General features: G+C 45.3%; 1 protein-coding gene across 7 annotated transcripts in view; it reads left to right on the top strand.

Annotated features, from left to right (window-relative positions):
• Positions 1-20211, top strand: part of MANBA (mannosidase beta) — an 88533-nt gene that overhangs the window by 23605 nt on the left and 44717 nt on the right. For all 7 annotated transcript variants that reach the window (XM_084855734.1, XM_084855732.1, XM_084855731.1 and 4 more), the window contains 2 exons: positions 4252-4375; positions 14471-14646. In XM_084855734.1, the coding sequence (XP_084711860.1) occupies positions 4252-4375; positions 14471-14646 (300 nt within the window). The remainder of the gene's footprint in view (positions 1-4251; positions 4376-14470; positions 14647-20211) is intronic.

Raw genomic sequence — 20211 nt, 5'->3', positions numbered from 1 at the left:
TCAGACCAAGGGTCCATATAGTTCAGCATTCTGTTCACACAGTGGCCATCCAGCTGTCGATTAGGGACCCACAAGTAGGACATGAGGGCAACAGCACCCTCCTGTCCATGTTCCCCAGCAACTGGTGTGTATAACCTTACTGCCTCTGGTACTGGAGGTAGCACATAGCCATCAGGACTAGCAGCAATCAATAGCCTTCTCCTTCAGGTATTTATCTAACCCCCTTTTAAAGCCATCCAAATTGGTGGCCATCACTACATCTTGTAGTATTAAATTCCATAGTTTAACTATGCGCTGTATGAAGCGGTACTTCCTTTTATCTGTCCTGAATTTCCCACCAAACAGCTTTATGGGATGACTGCACTGGGTTCTAGTATTATGTTAGAGGGAAAAATATGTCTCCCTCTCCACATTCTCCACACCATGCATAATTTTGTTTACCCTTACCCTTCTTTTTTCCAAGCTAAACAATCCCAGCTGTACTAACCTTCCCTCATAGGGGAGATATTCCAGCCCCTTGATTATCTGATTTGCCCTTTTCTGCACTGTTACTACAGCAATGTGGGATAAAGTCACGGAAAAGCATCTGAGAGGCCCTATCTCTGGTATATATATGGTTGTGTATATGGGGCCTGCAGTTAAGGTACTGTGGTTGAAGAAGATCTGAAGAAGCCTCCAGGGTGTGCTCGGATAATTGCTCTTTTTCCATTGCATGATGACATGTGGAGTCAACACAAGCCTGAAGCATGATAGGCTCTGATTCCATCGAGCTCTTGACAAGCTCCCCAAACATTCTTGTGTAGCAAATAGTGTGGGAGCTGCATGTCAATCATCACACGTGACAATCACAGAGCCATGCAGACGCTGTGAAATATGACATTTGATGCTCTAGTTTTGTGGTATTTCATACCTGGAAGTGCTTTTAGGTTAGGAGAAAAATTAGCGTTTGAAGCAACGCTAATCTGATGTGGGGATTCTTAGATCTCGACCACCGAGAGATGTGAACGACCTCTGAAGCTCGCGGACTGCAGTGTTCTGCATGTGACTGACTTGTGCTTCTTATGAGCATTTGCCAGTTGGAGGTGGTAGTTTTTATTCTAATACTAGCAGTGCACATATACACCAGGCATAATATAAATACATATGCAGGCTATGTGTAAGGGAAGGATTTGCATACTGTGCACACAAACCTATCTGGCAGGATACGTGTCAGAGGTGGAGGGCAGATCACCACAACAATGACCCCAAGCGCAGAGCTTTAATTTTACTAGCAGGAATAAAAAGCCACCATTCAGATACATGGAAGGGGAATAGTAACAAGTATTAGTAGTATTAGTATTAGCAGTAGTATTAGTAATATCCCATCCTTCCTCCAATGAGCTCAAGACGGTGGAAGTGGATATGGGTTATCCCACTGTCCTCACAACCTCAAGGCAGGTGAGGCTGAGGGAAAGTGACTGTCCAAGGTCACTGGGTGAATTTCACAACTGAGAGGAGTTTGGAACTCTCACCTAGCTCAGTGCTTCAACCGCGACACCACACCGTCTTTCTTGGCAATGCCTCTGGGGTAGGGGGTAGGCCTGTTTCCTTCCCATGCTAGCCCCAAACATTGAACATCCTGTGTTCTGTTTTTTGGTCGTATTACAGAGGACCTCAGATGTGCTGGCTCTCTGGGCATGTGTCTTCTGTGCTGTGCAGTTCATTGGCATTACCCTGGCACCTGAGCTCAAGAATCCATTTTGCTTCTGGAAAGAGCAGCATGGGAAAGCTGCCAGGAATATTGTCAAGGCTCTGGATGGCCACAGAGGGGCATGAGCCATAGTATGTACCTGCTTCCTCTATTGATTAGTTTAAAGGGCATTGCTCCCTGTAATTATGGAAACATGCAAATGCCTGCCTAATTGCCGTGCCACCACCCAGCTTCTGAACCTACAAGAATTGGTATTGACCAACCCAGAGCCTTGGCAGAAAATCTGGCCCAATTCTGAAGCATTCTTGCCTCCAGACAGGTCAACAGGTTCAGATGCCACCTGGATGTCCTGAATTATACATTTTGTTTTGAATACCAGTAGTTAATTATCTTCTGCTGTACTGCTGTGGCCCTTGATTGTAGTCCAAAACACCTGGAGGGCACCAGGTTGGGAAGGCTGAGCTAGGGGGTTGGTATACTAACCAGGCCATTTTTCTCTTCTGTATCATGTGTGCAAATGTGTGCTCAGAACAAAATCTGCAAAAAATAAACTCTATGATTTTGGACTTTTAACAAGTGCTTGAGCTAATTTCCCCATTTTAGAAGTAGGTATTCCCCATTTTGTTAGAGCATGGTGCATCAATCTGCTGTGAGCACCACAGCTCTGGTTAAAGACCCCAAACGTTTGTGTTCATCGTCAGATGTATGCAGACAAAAGTTCGACGGGCATGTAAATGAAGATGTACAGCAATCATCATTCTATAGCTGAGGTTTTCGAGCTGTGTTCTTTGGGATTCTAAAGTTTCTTGCAGGCTTATTAAGGGTTTGTCTATGAGAAGATCAGTAATGGCAGACCACCTTCCCCAAAAGACACCTGGCCCATGACTGCCAGTCTTTCTCTGCATTCTACTAATGTAGAGGAGAACTGGGTATATCTTAGGGCAGGGGTGGGCAGATTTCAGGCTTGCAAGATTTAGGGCGCAATCCTATGCATGTTTACACAGAAAAAAGTCCTACCATTCCCAGCATTCCCAGCATGGCTGGCTGGGAAATGCTGGGAGTTGTAGGAGTTTCTTCTGTCTAAAGTTGCATAGGATTGTGCCCTGAATTTGTCTTTTATTAGAGGCCTGAGATTCGCAACTGGAGCCTAGTGCAAGAGACATACGCTTGGAATTACAGAATTCTCAGCCCAGGAATATCTTTGCTCACAGTTCTTCTGCACAAAAATCCAGGCTTGGTTACCCCAATCTCTCTTAATTTCAGCAGAGTAATTTAGAGTGGGAGAAATTTTCTTATCGCTATTGTTAAAAAAAAACCCTGGAAGTCAGAAATCCTTGCCCAGAGAGATAGAATCATAGAATAGTAGGGTTGGGAGGGGCCTACAAGACCATCGAGTCCAACCCCCTGCTCAGTGCAGGAATCCAAGTCAGAGCATCCCTGACAGATGGCTGTCCAGCCTCATCTTGAACGCCTCCAGTGTGGGAGAGCCCACCACCTCCCTAGGTAATGGGTTCCATTGTCGTATTGCTCTAGCAGTCAGGAAGTTTTTCCTGATGTTCAGCCGGTATCTGGCTTCCTGTATCTTGAGCCCATTATTCCGTGTCCTGCACTCTGGGATGATCGAGAAGAGATCCTGGCCTTCCTCTCTGTGACAACCTTTCAAGTACTTGAAGGGCGCTATCACATCTCCCCTCAGTCTTCTCAAGGCTAAACATGCCCAGTTCTTTCAGTCTCTCTTCATAGGGCTTTGTTTCCAGTCCCCTGATCATCTTTGTTACCAGTAGATCCAGATGTACCTTTTCCCTACCCCTATCTTAGGATTTTCTCTTGGCTGATGTGAGGCAAAGTGGGATTCAACAGACCTGGCCAATACCCCCATCTATCTAACTATCTGTCATCTGCAGGTACGATCTAACTGTCCCCCAAACCTAGCGATAAGGATGTTGCACCTCGTGCAAACCAATGCTTGTGCAACATAACTAGCATTTGCAGGGGCAAGGGGACAAAATGGCGACTTGCCACTAAATTTCAGTGGCAAACGGCCATTTTTCCCCATCGACCAAGCAAGCGCTAGTTACTTTGTGCTGTCCTTGGTTTGCGCTAACATGTGATTACCGCCAGCGCTGGGGCACAGTTGGAACCTCTCCACTCTTTCTTATCTATCTGCTTGCTGCTAAATTTATATAAAGCCGTCCAATAATATACTTGGGGTGGAATACAGCATAAAAACTCCGATTCTTATGCAGCTTGCAGGAGTTCCCAGACAGATGCTTCAGCAGATATCAGTACAGAATGGTCCTTTCTGAATGCAGAAAGCTTGAAACCGCCGTACTAGAGCATTACAGAATGTTGAAAACTGGCTTAGCTATTTCTGTCATATATTTAAGACTTTATTTTTGTTGTTGCTTGTTCTTTGGAGACTGGGAATCTAAATAAAACGCATTACTCTGCATGCCAAAACTCTTTATTTCTTTCAACGTGTCCACCCCGCCCCCCCACCGCCCCCGGAAAGTAACCAGTCTGTGAAGCAACCTCTGACGCATGTGTCTAATTAATTGCAGGAGCAGTGTTCATTCAGCTGGGACTGGGGCCCCTCTTTTCCCACCCAGGGAATTTGGAAGGACGTTAGGATTGAAGCATATAATCTTTGTCATCTAGTCTATTTCTCTGTGACTCCTCGCTATGGTAAGTCTTGCCACCTTAACTCTAGAGTGTGTTTGGAAAAAATGGAATTTTGATTCTGGGGGAATCCCAAAAATTGAGTATTAACAGATGATGGTTGAAGGCTCACCATTTTTTTATTCAATGGCACAACCATAGATAGATAATGCCCTGGACGAACCTCAGCAAATGACAGAGGAATCTCAGCTGTTCACTCCAGTTAGTCCAGAAATCCTCTGCAAAACATATTGTTCTCACTCGCTACTGGAATTGCATCAGCCTATTTCTTGCATCCCTGTACTGCAGGGGTGGGCAACTTGTGGCTCTCCAGCTGGTTAGCCTACAACTCCCATTATTCCTCACCTTTGCCTATGCTGACTAGAACTGGTGGGAGTTGTGGGCCAAAAGATCTGGAGGGCACAAGTTGCCCACCCCTGCTGTAATGGCTCCTTGTCATGAAGAGAATTGTTCTAGTCCCTTCTTTTAAAGCTCTATACCACTCCCTTCCAGAATACATTTGTCCTTTGAACAAATTGATTTGTCCTTCAAACCAATGAAAATTTTGTCATTTCATTGATTTTAACAACGTTTGTATTTATTATATCCTACTTTTACATGGTGGAGGGGTGGGGCAGTAAACAGGTAAATGTTCAAGTCCACATCCACTTAAGTTCAGTAATACTGCTGTATCAAATGCTCCCAGACTGGGTCCTTTGTCCTAATTTCCCTTTACACGTGCTTCCTTCTCAGTTCTTCTGTCATACAGAAGTGCATCTATTGTTCTCCATACTTTGTCTCCAGCTCTCCTGCTTTGTGCCTTCTGTCATCTTTCTCCTTATGCCTGGAACAGATTCTCTGTGTGTGCGTGCACATGCGTGCACATTTGTCGGGTCATCTGTCCATCCTCCCAAAAGTTCCTTCCCCAGACCCCACTTGTTCGACGAAGCCTTTCCTAATCTGTGCTCATAACAAACCACACTGATAAGACCAGCATACCATCCAAGTGCTTCAAACCCGGTTGGAAACAAAGGTCACTGTAAGTGCAAGGGGTGGCACAAATTGGCTCTTAATGAACATAGAACCCAGGGAGTAGTAGTCGTAGCCTGGAGTCACTGATCTGAAGCAAAAGGATGTCATGTTGCATAGGCACTCCAAGTGTCCGTGGGATTTCAGGAACAAAGACTGGGAGTCCACAGCAAAACAGTGGAAGTGCTGCAGCTCAGTGCTAGTGCATATGATTTGTATGTGAAGGGTTCAATTGCTGGCATCTCCAGGTAGGGCTGGAAAAAATCCTGCCTGAAACCCTGCAGAGCCACTGCCAGTCAGAGCATCTCTACACCAGCCTAAAATCCCACATTTAAAATGGGGCTTTCTTCTTCCATTTTAAATGCAGGATCACGATGGACTCCCTTTACGCGTGCTTCCTTTTCCCCCTCCCCTTTCCCCCTCCTTCTCCCATTTCCATATGTTTCGTTGGTCTAGCTCCTCTTCTTGCTGCTTTTCCTTCTTCACGGAGGGAATTCAAGCGCAACACAAGCGGGGTAATTTGATAACTCATTCTCTCCGATCTATTTAAAAATGGAATAAGGTCATTTAGTGCGGGAGACACCCTGGAGGTTGACCACGTCATCTAAAGGGCCCATAAACTTCCGTGAAGGAGCAATCTCAATCGCAGGATAAAAGCTCCGTGTGAAGAAGCCCTCAGTGTCGACAGTACTGGGCTAGATGTGCCAATGGTTTAATTCGATAGAAGGCAGCTGCTTAAAGTGAGGTGGTGGCAGAGTCTTAGCTGTGTCCTGAGCAGGATGGGAGATAAACACCCCTTCCTCTTTTTTTCTTTCTTTCTTTCTTTCTTTCTTTCTTTCTTTCTTTCTTTCTTTCTTACTTACTTACTTACTTACTTATTTCATTTATACCCCACTTTTTTCCTCTTGCAAGGAACTCAAGGTGGCTTACATTATCCTCCTGTTCTCCATTTTATCCTCACAACAACCCTGTGAAGGTAGGTTAGGCTGAGAGTCTGGCCCAAAGTCACCCAGTGAGCTTCATGGCCAAGTGGGGACTAGAACCCAGATTTCCCAATTCCCAGTCCCAACATTCTAACCGCTACACCGCACGGGCTCTCTTTTTTCATCGTTGCAGAAGGGAGGGTAGATCAGAGGCTTTGCTGCCTCTCCTGCACCCCCTCTTGTCCTTGGCATTCATGACATATGGTCTGTACATTTCTAAAAACAGGCACTGCTGGGTTTGAAAGAAGGCTCAACTTCTGCCCCTTCTTCCATATCCCCGATTTTCTTCCAGAGCTGATTTTTAAGGGTCTGTAGCAAAAGCAGAGGCACAAAAGCAGCTCCATCAGGATGGCTTATCTTCAATGGTAATTTGATAGGACTTCCTGTTCTATGCTTGCCCTAAAGTCATCTAACCAGTTCCTCGTGCTGGTAATCACTTGTTTGTCCTCTGGCTTGTACTGGGGTGGGCAAGCAGTTTCTCACAATGTGAAGTACCCTAATCCAGCCTTCCCCAATCTTGGCCAATGGCTATGCTGGCTGAGAATGATGGGAATTGTAATCCAACACATCTGGAGGGCACCAGGTTGGGGAAGCTAATCCTGACCTATCATACAAACCCAGTTCAGTTCAGAAAGCTGATGGGGCGCTCCCCTTCATTTTTTCATTTTCATAATTTATTCTATTTCTCTACTGCCTCATAGCTGAAGCTCTCTGGACGGTTCATAAAAATTAAAAAACCATTAAAATACATTATATAAAGTATAAAGCCATTCACGTAATGGTGTAGAAGAAATAGTACACACAACAATAACATGTGTCTAAAACAATTTAAAACAATCAGTCAGAGACAATCAAAGTAACTCATTATATGCTGCCAAATGCCTGAGAGAAGAGGGCATTTTTAACCTGGTACCGAAAAGATCACAATGTTGGTGCCAGGTGGGCCTCGTCAGGGAGATTATTCCATAAATGGGGGGCCACCATTGAGTAGGTCTTCTCATTGCTGCCCTCCCAGAGGAGGGCATTACATGCAGAGTGTAGTGTACGGCTTGGTTTGTGCCGGGACAGATGGTCCGTCAGGTACTGTGTTCCCAAGCTATGACTTTATAGGTCAAAACCAGCACTTTGAATTGGGCTCGGAAGCATATAGGCAGCCAGTGTACCGGTGATATTGTGAGGTTGTTGTGGTCAAGATGGTTTTTCATTTCTCAGCCCTACCAGGAGATGCCGGGGTTTGAACCTGAGACTTTCGGTATGCAAGTGTGAGCTCTGCCACTGAACTACTACTCCCGCATTTGTAATGTGTAGATTTAATAATGACTTGCGTGAAGATGCACTACATAAATACTAAGGGCAAAATCCAGCCCAAGTTAAGCACGTTATACATCCCAGTGATTTTAATGGGAAAACTCAGCACGTGCTTAAATCTCTCCCACTGAAGTCTGCAGAGAACCTAAAACTGCTTAACTTTGGGTGGATTGTGCCCTAAGTATTACTAAATTAGGCACCTTTGTACATGGATAATAGTGGACAGAAGTGGGCTTTTAATGCTTCTGGAAATAGCTCCAGCCTCCTGCCAGAATTAATGCAGCTGGAATTTCCATGGAATGCCACTGCAGAGTCATGAGGCACTCAGTATGAGGCTGTCCAGCTCCACCTGTTGGTAACCAGGTATGCAGCCAGATACAGTTTCCATTCAGTCAGCTGGGGATGTTTTTGGAGCGCAGCCTGGAGGCTGAGCTTATTTATAAGAGAAGAAAGAAAGAAAATAACTTGGAATAATGAACAACTGGATCTTTAAATTAGTCATGTAAATCCCATGTCAGTTCGAGTCGTTTGAACTTTTAATCCAGGTGATCCAGTATTTTGGAATAATCAGTATCTATTGGGCTGATTCACACAATGTGTTGCACATTTTTCAAAAAGCATGATAAAGCCTTGTGTAGAGCCCCCTTCAGGTGTTTCCCCCTGACTTTGTGATTTAATTCTGGATTTGCTCAGGATTCCAGATAATGGGGAGAGCTGCACATGCTCGGTAGGCTTCCCTGTTGCAGACCTTTCTCCAGTGCACGGCCAGAAGAGGGATGTGACAGTGGGGGCAGCATCAACCAACGTGGCCCTGCCATCCCCTGCATGCAACTGTTCATCAAGTTTGACGGAACGTCTGACTGGAGCTTTTGCGACCCTCTTTCTCCCCTGATTCTTCCTTGGCAATTCTTTAAGAACATAAGAAGAGCCATGCTAGATCAAGGTCCATCTAGTTAGTCCAGCACTCTGTTCACACAGTGGTCAACCAGCTGCCCATGGAAACCCACAAGCAGGACATGAGTGCAACAGCACCCTCCTGCCCATGCTTCCCAGCAGATAGTGTACATAGGTATACAGCCTCTGATACTTGATGTAGCATATAGCCATCAGGCCTAATAGCCACTGATAGCGTTCTCCAGGAATTTGTCTGTCCCCCCTTTTAAAACCATCCAAATTGGTAGCCATCACTTTGCCATGTCTCTCACTTTCAAAGCATAGATAATGGAGAAAATAGTGTAAGTAATCTCTATTGTATATAACCAAAGGCCATTACAATGAGATAAAGTTCTATAAAATGTATACAAAGATTTTATAGTAAAACAGAAGATAATGTCATTACATAAAATATAGGGTTGACTTCAAGCCATTAACCAGCCTTCCACAGCTAAGTTACCTCCAGATGTTTGGACTACAACTCCCATCAGCCCCAGACGGCATGGCCAATGGCCCGGGATAATGGGAGTTAGAGACCAAAACATCTGGAAGGCACCAAGTTGGGGAGTTACTGCCATAGTCCATGTACTCAAAGGGGGCAGAAAAGGAGTCCTGGCTTTGTATATCAGAGGTATTGACGTTTTTGATAAAGCTGGAGCATAACTACTTGGCTGCCACAGCAAGTAGAGCTACCGTAAGGGTGATGAATAGTTGATTGTCAGCCAATAATTTCACCACCAGATTCTGGGGAGGTTGATCAATATCTGACTGAAGAATATATGGCAAGAACTTTTCTCTAAGGGGCAGAACTACAAATAATGGGCCAGACCTTTCAATCTGATTGCAACCAGAAATATAGTTCTTTTCCCCTAGTGGAATTATATTGGGGAAGATAATTATGAGCTGCCTGGGCAGTGGGAAAGATGGAGGGTGTTCTTCCCTTCCTCCCCTGTCTGGCAGGATCAGAGGAGAGGGCGCCTCTGTGTTCTTCCCTTCCTCCCCTGTCTGGCAGGATCAGAGGAGAGGGTGGCACGAAGGGCGCAACACCCTATTTTTCCCTAAGATCCACTCACTATTGCCAGAACTCCAGAGGAGAGGGCAAAGTCTCTGTTCTTTCCTCCCTCGGCTTACCCTCTGTTCCAGGGGTAAGGAACCCTTTTTCAGCCTGAGAGCCACATGTATTTCTTTGTAACCCTCTGGGGGCCGCATTCCAGAAGTAACATCTTGGCTGCCACAGCAAGAAGGGCTACCTATAGGGTTACCTACTTGCTGTGCGTATGCCAAAGGCCTTCTCTCCTGCCAGGCTTACATTATTTTCAGATGTTCCCCCACTCCCCCCATGCTTCAGTCCTTTCTCTCCTCTCCCCATCTGCTCTCCATTTTCCTGGCTGCCTCTTTCTCCTTGCACAGAGAGGCATGCAATCAATCTAGAGATGGAGGAGGAGACTAGGTCTCTTCCTCCTGTTGGAAAGTCTCATCTGACTTACAACAGAGTTGCTTTATACAGAGAAAGCATGGCAACACAGCATTTAGTATTGGAGGCAATAAATGCAGGCTAGAGAGTTTAAAAGAAGTTCAGATCAATTTACTTTATTAGAGCTTTTATATACCTCATCAGAGAAGGCTATCTAACACTGCTTAACTACAAGCACCCCCCCCCCCCCCGAGCTGGCTGTGTGAATGTAAGGATGTCTCTACATTAAAGAAAACACCTGCAGTCACAAGGTTTTCTTTGTTGTGGAGCCTTTCCATGTTTACAATGGGCGGCCAATGATAACTACATGATTGCCAAGAGGGGAAGTTTTCAATTTTCAATGCTCCATAGTTTTCAATGAAACAGCACCATCTAGCGGCTACTTAATAGTGCACCGCTGACTTTACACACTGAGGGAAACTGATAAATGTAAATAGTTCATTATCTCTGGATCTTTATAAGGCAGAATAACCGGGAAATACCACTGGATGTGCCCTGGAGGCTGCCGACATTGTGTAAAGGACCCTCAAACTTCTGCAAGTGGCCATTCATGAGCACATGATAAATGCCTCATGTAGAAATATCCTAAGCGAGTGAAGGCATGAGATATGGTTACTTACTTGCTCTCTGGAGAGACCGCACAGTGCTTGTTGCAGAGGCAAGGCGAAAAAGGAAGGGGAGGAAGCAGGAACTGATCAGACAACAATGACATCTCTATTGCCCTCTAGGGTCTGGAAGTGTGCAGAGTTGTTCCTATTATCCAGTACCTCCATCAGTGGATCAGTGTAGAAAAGGGCCATGTGGGGGGCTGCGGTTATCTAGCCTTGCTCTTCTCCATGTCCCTGCATAATTCTTCTCTCCCAGCACCTGAATTTGGGACGGTATAAGTAAACGATGCAATGCCTCCAAAGTGGGGGATGTGAAGGCATGAGAGGGCAGGGCAGTGCCCATGGCCAAGCAGGAACACTTCGGGCGCAATCCTATCTGGATAGGTGGCCGCCTCCAAACTCAGAGGGGACCGCCTATCCAAAGCAAGGCAGGAGAAGCACGGGGGGGCTCTCCGTGCCTCTCCTGCCCTGCTTTTTCTGCTAGACAGCCATTTTCGGCTGTCTAGCCATGGGGGGGGGAGCGGGAGAGGAGGCTGCTGTACGACACATAGGATGTGTTGTGCAGCACATATATCGTGCAGGCAGATCCGCTCTCCCCACCCCAGAACCCCAGAACGCCCCCAGCCCTGCCGCTTTTCAGCTGCTCCGCGTTCTTCTTCCAAGCGTGGAGGACGGAGCTTCTCTGCACAGCCTCCGAGGCAGCGTGGACATGCGGGGAGGTCAGTTCCCGGAAAACAGGATATCCTATGGCCGTCTAGCTGCTGTCTAGCGGTCATAGGATTGCTCCCTCCATGATGTCTTTCCCAGTGGCCCACTGATTTTTCTAAAAGAGGTTGACTGGGATCTCAGATGCTGGTAACCCAGGCCTCTCTGTAACAGGCAGGAGAGTATGGTGGTAGAATGGGCCGTAGGAGGGGGAATTCTAGTTTTGAATGCTCCACCATATCAAAAAACATTTATTTATTTGCTTTGTACCCCATCTGTCTACCAAGAAAAATGACACTCATGCCAATTTGCATTCATAAATAAATATTTGCACACAGAAAGTAGCATATCAAAGAGAGAGAGAAAGGTTTTCTGTTTGAAAGTGTTTTAATGTAAGCAAAGAGTCGAAAGTGGGATTTTCCACCTTCAGTATGAAGCGGTGCAGGCGGGTTCTACCATCTCGGCATTCTCTCCCCTCATTCTGCTGCATGCGTAAGCTCAGGCTCACCGCATGAATTGATAGGTTGGTGTGTGGTGCTGGGCGTTGAACTTGAACTATACCTAAGGAGAAGCAATTTGTGGCTTTACCAGCTAAAGCAGGGCTAGCCGAAGAGCTGTGGGTGTCTCTGTTGTCCTTTCTTCATGGCTGCATTTACTTTAGGAGAAGAGGGCAAACGGCAGCAGGCAGCTGCTGCATTTCTTAAAGCAGCGCAGCCACTCAGACGATAAAAAAGGGGACCTGGCTTCCTGCATTTACTGATACAAAGGATTTGCCTATTGTATGTCGAGGAGATGATTAGTGAAGCTTTGGCAAGGGACAGGTAGTTTGTTCAAGCATAGTTGGAGGGCTGAACAAACACTTTTCTGGGAATACTCTGTTAATGAGTCATTCTCTGAGCTGGAGGACTCTTTGAGCTACTGCAGGGAACCTTCCCAGTTATTAGCATGCTGATGAGTCCAGCACACTTGAGTGGCCAAAGAGAAACAACCACAGGCCCCACCAAATCCAGACACAATGGGTTCAATTCATTCCCTCTCTTCATAGGCCTACAGCAGAGAGGAATTTCACGCATTTTATTTGAATGCAGTATTTGTTCGGTGTACAGAAGTGGCGGTGCTCTCCAGAAATTGTGATCCTTTCCCCAAACAGCTGTGTTCAATACGTAGACTGAATAAAAACAAATGTAACAGATGGAGGGAAACTCTCTTCATAAGGGGCCATAGTTCTCTCGTTTCTCCGGAGGCTTTGTTATCATAAAATTGATACCTTATCCTTAGATATTTTCTATAGAGAGAGACAGAGAGTGTGTGTGTATCTATTTTGTGGGGAGGGGTGGCTATCTAAAGCTTGGCTTACTTGGGTTCCTTTGGTGTCTGTGGCTCTAATTCAACCTTCCTCAACCTGGTGGGGAAGATATGGTGGACTACAACTCCCATCATCCCCAACCTGCCTGGCCAATGGCAGTGCTGGCTGGGGAATAAGGGGCAGTATAATCCAACACATCTGGAGAACACCAGGTCAGGGAAGGCTGTTCTGAATAAACAAAACAAAACAGGATAACCTTGCAACAGACCATGGGTTATTTGAGGGTTGTTTCCCCCTCCAGCAACTCCTGCCACCCAGGTTCAGATGATGTGGCAAACCGTGGCAACCCCCCACTGGGGGTTGAATATTCAAAATGGCTGCCAGCATGTGCTGCAACCCATTGTGGCTTAAATAAGCCATGGTGGGCTGTGGTGATTGTACAGACCCAATCACTGTCTGCAGCTGGGATTTCCCCCTCCTCCTGAGTAGACCCTGGGCAAAAGGGTCTTCTGGCAGCCAGGCGGGTGCTCCGAAGATGACGACTCTGAGTCTTCCACTTGATGTGCTGGTGCTCAAGAGCCACAGGATGAGGGAGGAGGTTCAGGGCCAAGGTAGGGCTCAGAACGAGGGCCAAGGGGGTTCTTCAGGGTCCCCAGTTGGGGCTTCTCAGGTTGCTCCATGTTGTTTGTTGGAGCACAATTTGCTGTGGAATCCTAATGCTCCTCTGAAGAGGTCTTCCGTGAGCTCTGGCAGGTTGTCCAGCAGCCTGACAAGCTAATAGCAGCTTTGGGGTGGGGTGGGGTGGGGTGGGGTGGGGGGGAGGGGGGATTTTCATTGTGTCTGTATGGGGACTGGGGAGGGGAGAAGGCATAATCGTCTCCTCCCATATACACCTGCCCAGACCCTAACATCAACCTCAGCAGTCCTTCTCCGGGAGCCCCTGCCAAAGGAAGTGAGGTGGGTGGCTAGTAAGAAGCAGGCCTTTTCTCCTGTGGCACCCCAGTTGTGGATTGAGCTTCCCAGAGAGGTTTGCCTAAGTGCCTACACTGTGCTTGTTTCGGTGTCAGGTGAAGACCTTTTTATTCTCCCAGGCATTTTAGTTTCTCAGTTTGTTTTTATCTGGCATTGTAGTTTTAAAACATTTTGCTCTGCTGCTAGCTTCTGTTTGGTCATTTTTATTTTTATATTGTAGTTTTAAATGTTTATATTATATATTATTTGTATTTTATTGTCTGGTATTTTATGGCTTTAATTGTGAACTGCCCAGAGAGCTTTGGCTATTGGGTGGTATAAAAATGTAATTAATAAATAAATACATACATACATACATACATACTCCCTCCATGTGCACTGAGGCTCTTATGCTGATCTTCCTTGTGGCTGTTACATGGAAGAAGAATCTGGCTATCTTAAAAGCAATCGCACAGTTTCAGCTATAGGAGCTCCTGTGATTGCAGTAACTGGAAACAAGTCGTCATGACTGTGGAAATGGATTCTGATTGTATCTACTCCATGTATATCTCACCATTTCTCCAAAGAGCTCGAGGTGGGATATGCATCGCTTTTTTAAAAAATAAGTGAAACGTGCTCTTCACAAACTTGTGAAGTCCCTTAGGCTGAGAAGTAACGTCTTCCCTGTGGTCCCTGGGTGGAGATTTGAACCCGGATCTCACTAAGGTTGAAGACAGACATATCATTCTAGATTCCAGGTGAGTAAAGGTGTGTACAAAATGAGCACCGTATCCCATCTACCTTGCTTGTTTTTGTTTTGTTCAGCACAAAACACTCGGCAGTGGAGTCTTGAAATAGAGTCGGATTTTGACGTCGTCAGCCCAAAGTCAGTTGCTGGTCTTGTGACGGTGAGCATTCCTGAGCTGCAGACATGGCAGACACTCACTGTGCAGCTTCATCCTGGGGAAAACAGCATTGCACTGCTCGTAAACATCAGTAAGGTGAGGGCCTGCAGAATACAGAACTTTTTCCTCCTGCAAGGAAATCAATGCATTGTATCGGTCCTTGCTAATAAGAGCATAAAGGTTATTAGGCAACACATTTTTTATTACTATCTTGCATGCTCATATAGAACTATAGGCACAGTCCTGGCAAGGTTAAGCAGTTTTAAATCCAGTGGTTTTCAGTGGGAGAGTTCAACCTGTGCTTACATTTCTTCCATTGACCTGAAAGTGCCAAATTTGGACTTGATCATGACCTGGGGTGTTCATGTGTGGCATATCAGTGGCCTGAAAGAGAGCGAGGGAGGATGGGGAGAACCAGCACTCTTCTAAATTATAAAGGTTCCCTGTCTGGTTGCCTGGGCAAGATTCTCCTTGCCACAGGTAACCAAATAAGTATCCATTGTCAAGCCTGAATGTGCACTGAGTCTGTTGATGCGCCTACTCCTCTTTTTGTACTGATTGCATTGTACGCTTTTCTTTGCTTGGTAAATCTTAAGAGGTTTTTTGGAAGGTGAGCAGAAATCCCGGCTTAAGTTCCACATGTTTCTGTGATGGTGTCACAGACCTCTTTGCATTATGAATATTTACCGTGCATTGCTTTTGTGCCACATTCCCATGAAGAGACCCAGATGTTTTATATTCAGTAATAATGCAAATGTTCTTCTTCCTAACTGGGCCTGATCAGGTAGGAAAGTACATTGGGTGGTTCGTGACTTAAATAACTGGATAGGTAGATATGTTTATTACAGTTTAAAAGATCTGTTGGGGTTTTTTATCCTCTCTTCCTCCAAGAACCTCAGGGTAACATACATCTCTCCTCCCCACTCCATTTTATATTGGAATCCTGGAATGTGGGTTAAGCTGAGAGATAGTGACTAGATCAAGGACACCTAGAGGGCTTCATGGTTGAATATGGATTTGAATCCAGGTCTCCCAGGTCCTAGTTTGATGCTGTCACCCAGACTTCCCCAAACAGATGTTTTCAACTACAACTCCCATCAGGCCCAGCCAGCAGAGCCAATGCTCAGGGATCATGGGAGCTGTAGTCCAAACCACCTAGAGGGCACCAGGTTGGAGAAAGCGCCTCTAACCACTACACCACACTGTTTCTATGTTAGATGCCTAGACAGGATTGCATACAGAGCAATACTCTGCGGGGAGGGGTGGCAGCAGTGGTGGAGAAATTGTTAAGTGTCCAGAGTCACACTTCCCAGAGTGAGGCCGGAATACAACTGGCTTGTATTTAGCAGCCGTTCCCTTTGATAACGATGTTCACAAATGTGAAAACATCTGCATTACTGAGAAACTCATGAAAACATCCTTGGACCTGAGAACCAGAGTATAAGTGCTAATGACATGATTTATTCCCTTGTTTTTTGTTTCTGTTGGCAGAGAAAACGTAGTCCCTTAATCATTTTTTTCTTAATGATGCTAAATATTTCCTTTCCAAATCTGTGTTGCATGCATCTGTGTTGCAGCATCGGAGAATATTCCACTTGCTGTCTTAACTGCTAGTCTTCCTGTATGAAGTTGTAATACCTGCATTTTGTTGTTAAGGTGAGCAAGCTTGTGTGAACAAGCTTGTGTGCAGCGAAGTGTCTAAAGATGCATTCATTTAGCTGTCAGGAGGACTGCAGTCTGAAATGGGTCCTAAAGCTTCTTCAGGATTTCAGGCAGCAGCAACGGGAATCCTCCTCTTCCTCTTGGCAACAGATCTGTCTTGCCTCTGCCTTGGAGCCCCCATCCTTTTCTTGCCCCAAGAGGCTGTGTCCCACTGACATCGCAGAGCCAGAGCTGTGAGGCTTTGATGCACACACAGGAGCATCATGTGCTTAGGGGAATCATCTGTTATTTTTTTATATATCAAAAATGTGCTGTGCACTCAGTGAAAAATCCCCATCAATAAACAGTGTATTCCCTAACTCTTAGAAAGCACTGGAATTGTCCCTGCACCCAGATCACTGGAATAATTACAGTGTGTGAATCAGCACACAGTCAAGTCTCATGTGGCTGGGAAAACAACCTGAAAGGTGTGTGTGTGTGTGTGTGCCTGTATGTGTGTGGGCGGAGGTGGTGGCAGTGGTGGTGGGGAAACCAACCATCTTATAATTTATAAGCACTGCCCTGTTTAGGTGGTTGCCTGGGCAAGATTCTTCTCGCCATAGGTGACAAAATAAGTGCCTGTTGTAAAGCCTTAACATATATTGAGTCTGCTTTTAGTTCTCTTTTTGTACTGATTGCATGGCCTGCTTCTCTTTGCTTAATAAGCCTCATATCCTTATGAGATAAAAGGATCCTTACATTCCTCCCTCTCCCCCATTCTGTGGGCAGTTAGATTTTTTGTGATAGGGAACAGCAGCCCCATTCGTCTGCTATGCCTCTCAACTCTGGCCCAATTGACAGGGTTGATAACAGTAGTTGTGAAATGCAAATTGAAGTCCTTCTCCTGGTGTATGATGATGTCATCATCTCACTCAGCCAGCATTAAACATCACCATTATTCTTCAGGACACAGTACCAAGGACAGGTCATCTGGGAATAACTAGTGATGCCACTGAATTTTGTAATTAGTCTGCTCGTAGGTTGAAACTCAGCCATACTAATGCTCACCTTTGTACCAAGCTTGGATCGATGAATTATGAATTCGCTATTAAGTTTGGAATTGATTGTGAGCTTTGGAGCATGTGCAGTAAAGTAGTACACAGATTTCTTCCTCCTCCCAAAGTTTCAGTCATCCTACCACCTAGACCTTCCTAAAACTTACTTGAGGCCGTCTCCTTAGCTGCTTCCCTCATCATTGTCACCACCACCACAGCTCTGGATCTGCGAGGAGAAGGAGCAGGACCTTGCAGACTCCATCTTCATCCCAACTATTGGTGATGGTGAGTTAACACCACGTGACATCATCATGCAGGCAAGCCACGAGCAAACAACCCATAAGAAAGGGACCACATAATGCGGTGATGCATGATGCCAGGCTGTGTTATGCCGTTCCAGACTACATCTCCCAAGATGCAGCTTGTTCAAAAACTCATATACACGGAACAAGAGTTCATATTAAAGGAGAACTGTCATCCGATATCACATGGATGAATTCATTACTTTCCAAATAAATAACAAATTCACTCAGGGTTGTTTCACCCATCGCTAGACAGCAAAATAGAATGAAAAGGTGTAGAGGCAGAAGAAGGGTGAGTCTCTGAAAGCCACATTGAGAGGTCAAAGCAGGCAGCTTCTGCTTTGTGAGATGCATTAGGGTCAGAAAGGAGAAAGAGAACAGGAGAAACCAGTTAGCTCAATAAGCAGTGGGAGTGGAACCATCATCTCCCATTCAAGCTCGAAACCATTCACGAGCATTGGCAGATGGGCTGTATGGTCATAGTAACACCTTCTGTGGTTTCCAGCTTGCCTGTTCCATGACGGATCTTCTTTTCTGATCCCTTGATGCATACAGAACCCTCAGAGGTGTGCTTTTTATGTCAAAGTCAGTCAGTGCCCATAATTTATGCCTCTGGGTTGCATTCTGTATATTAAACCATAGGAACTGTACTATTTGAAGCAGGAGAATTAATCTCTGGGCAGTGTTCCAAAGTTGAGACTGCTTGAGTTGACGGTAGCCCTCTTAAAATGTGAAATCCCCCCCCCAAGTGCACATAGTGTTTTCCAGCTAAGAAATGGCAAATGAGTGAGCGGGGATATGACATCACTGGCAGCCAATGAATACACTCCAGCAGTGCCTTTGCTTCTAAAGCAATTCTCTATTTTACATAGCACAGTGGAAGGTACATATTAATAATGCCTCGTTCTCTGGACTAGGAATTCATGGGTATTTACATGCTACTGCTTGACGTAATTCTAGATAATGGAAGGTGGAACATTAGTGGCTAAGCTATTTAATCATGCCTTAGTAACAGACATGACAAATCTTATTGTTAAACTGTTTTCTCCTCCCTTGCTCATTGTGAAATACTCAGGCACTTTAGCATTTATTTATTTATTTCATTTATTTCATTTAATTTCATTTCTATACCGCCCAATAGCCGAAGCTCTCTGTGCGGTTCACAAAAATCAAAACCAAACAACACACGATAAAACAATTTAAAATATATAGAACATTAAAACCACAATATAACAATACAACCACAATAAAACCTAGCAGCAGTACAGGAGTTTAAAATACAGATTTAAAACAGCAAAGATAAAAATTTAGAAAGCTAAAATGCTTTCTAAAATACAGATTTAAAACAGCAAAGCTAAAAATTTAGAAAGCTAAAATGCTAAAATCCCTGGGAAAATAAAAAGGTCTTCACCTGGCGCCGAAAGGAATACAATGTAGGTGCCAGGCGAACCTCACTAGGGGTGCCAGGCAAACCTCACCAACCTCACTGTGGCACCCCGGCATTCCAGAGCCAGGGTGCCACAGCAGAAAAAGCCCTCGTCCTAGTAGCCACCCGCCTCACTTCCTTTGGCAGGGGCTCACGGAGAAGGGCCGCTGACGATGATCTTAAGGTCCAGGCAGGCACATATGGGAGGAGGCGATCCTTCAGGTAACCTGGCCCCAAGCCATTAAGGGCTTATATGTTCAACTCTAATTCACATGCTTGGATGCTTGTGCATTCTAGTTTACTCTACCCAGTAATTCATAAAATTACTGCATCCAGATTTATTTTACATGAACGGAACTTATTGCTATTGTCCAAAATAAACTATCAACTGAAAGGCAACAGGATCATAAAAACTCAAGTGACTTCTATTGTTTTCATGTATTGTGCTGATAAAATGAGGTGGGGGTCATCCTCAAATTCAATAAGGTCTTGCATCTACAGTGAGGTCCACTGGGAACATCTCCCATGCAGGCTCTTTCAAAATGAATGGGAACTTTGCAAGAGCACATCCCTTTTGCACAGCACGTTGGGACAAGTGATATCAAGAGCATAATGAAGGTTTCATGTTCAAATGCTATAAAATGATTGCTGATTATCATAGCAGCAGTGTATCTCCAGCCCCCTAAGAGAAGGGCTTCTGTTCATGACTTCAGCCAGCTTGGAACAGGAGCCTTGTAGCACAGTTTGAGGCTTATAGAGGATCCCCTCCCCCTGCCCCCTCCCAGCTCTCCAGAACCATTCTTTCACAGTGCTATACAATGCTAAAGGGCTTGGGATCAGGGGTGGCTGCCTGAATCAGAGCATTTTACTGCTGTGTAGCTGGGGTGGAAGAAAATATTGTGTGGAGAATAGCAATCCAGTATGGTTCAGATGCTTCATAAGGCAATACCTGGACCAGGACAACATGGGGCATCTTTGCTGGTCCCAGGCACTCCATCCTCCCCCTCTGGATTTAGGCCTGAAAGACCCAGGGAAAGTGTGGGTGTATGGAGGGTAAGTTGTAAGCAAGCACACGGGGCATGTCAGTTGAGTATCAGCCCTAGCTTTCCATTTCCTGGCTTTTTGGAATTTGGACCAACATGAGATAGCTTTAGCTCTAGTCTTTTAAATGGGACTTTTTTTGATAATTGAATTTCCCTGGTTTTTTAAAAGGAAATTTCTCCCCAAGGTATCTGTA

Source organism: Heloderma suspectum, chromosome 5 (assembly GCF_057233095.1).
Source record: "Heloderma suspectum isolate Gila_16-S chromosome 5, 16-S_ref, whole genome shotgun sequence".
Taxonomy (NCBI): Eukaryota; Metazoa; Chordata; class Lepidosauria; order Squamata; family Helodermatidae; genus Heloderma; species Heloderma suspectum.
Note: the sequence above shows the minus strand (reverse complement) of the source record. Positions and strands in the feature narration are given on the sequence as shown.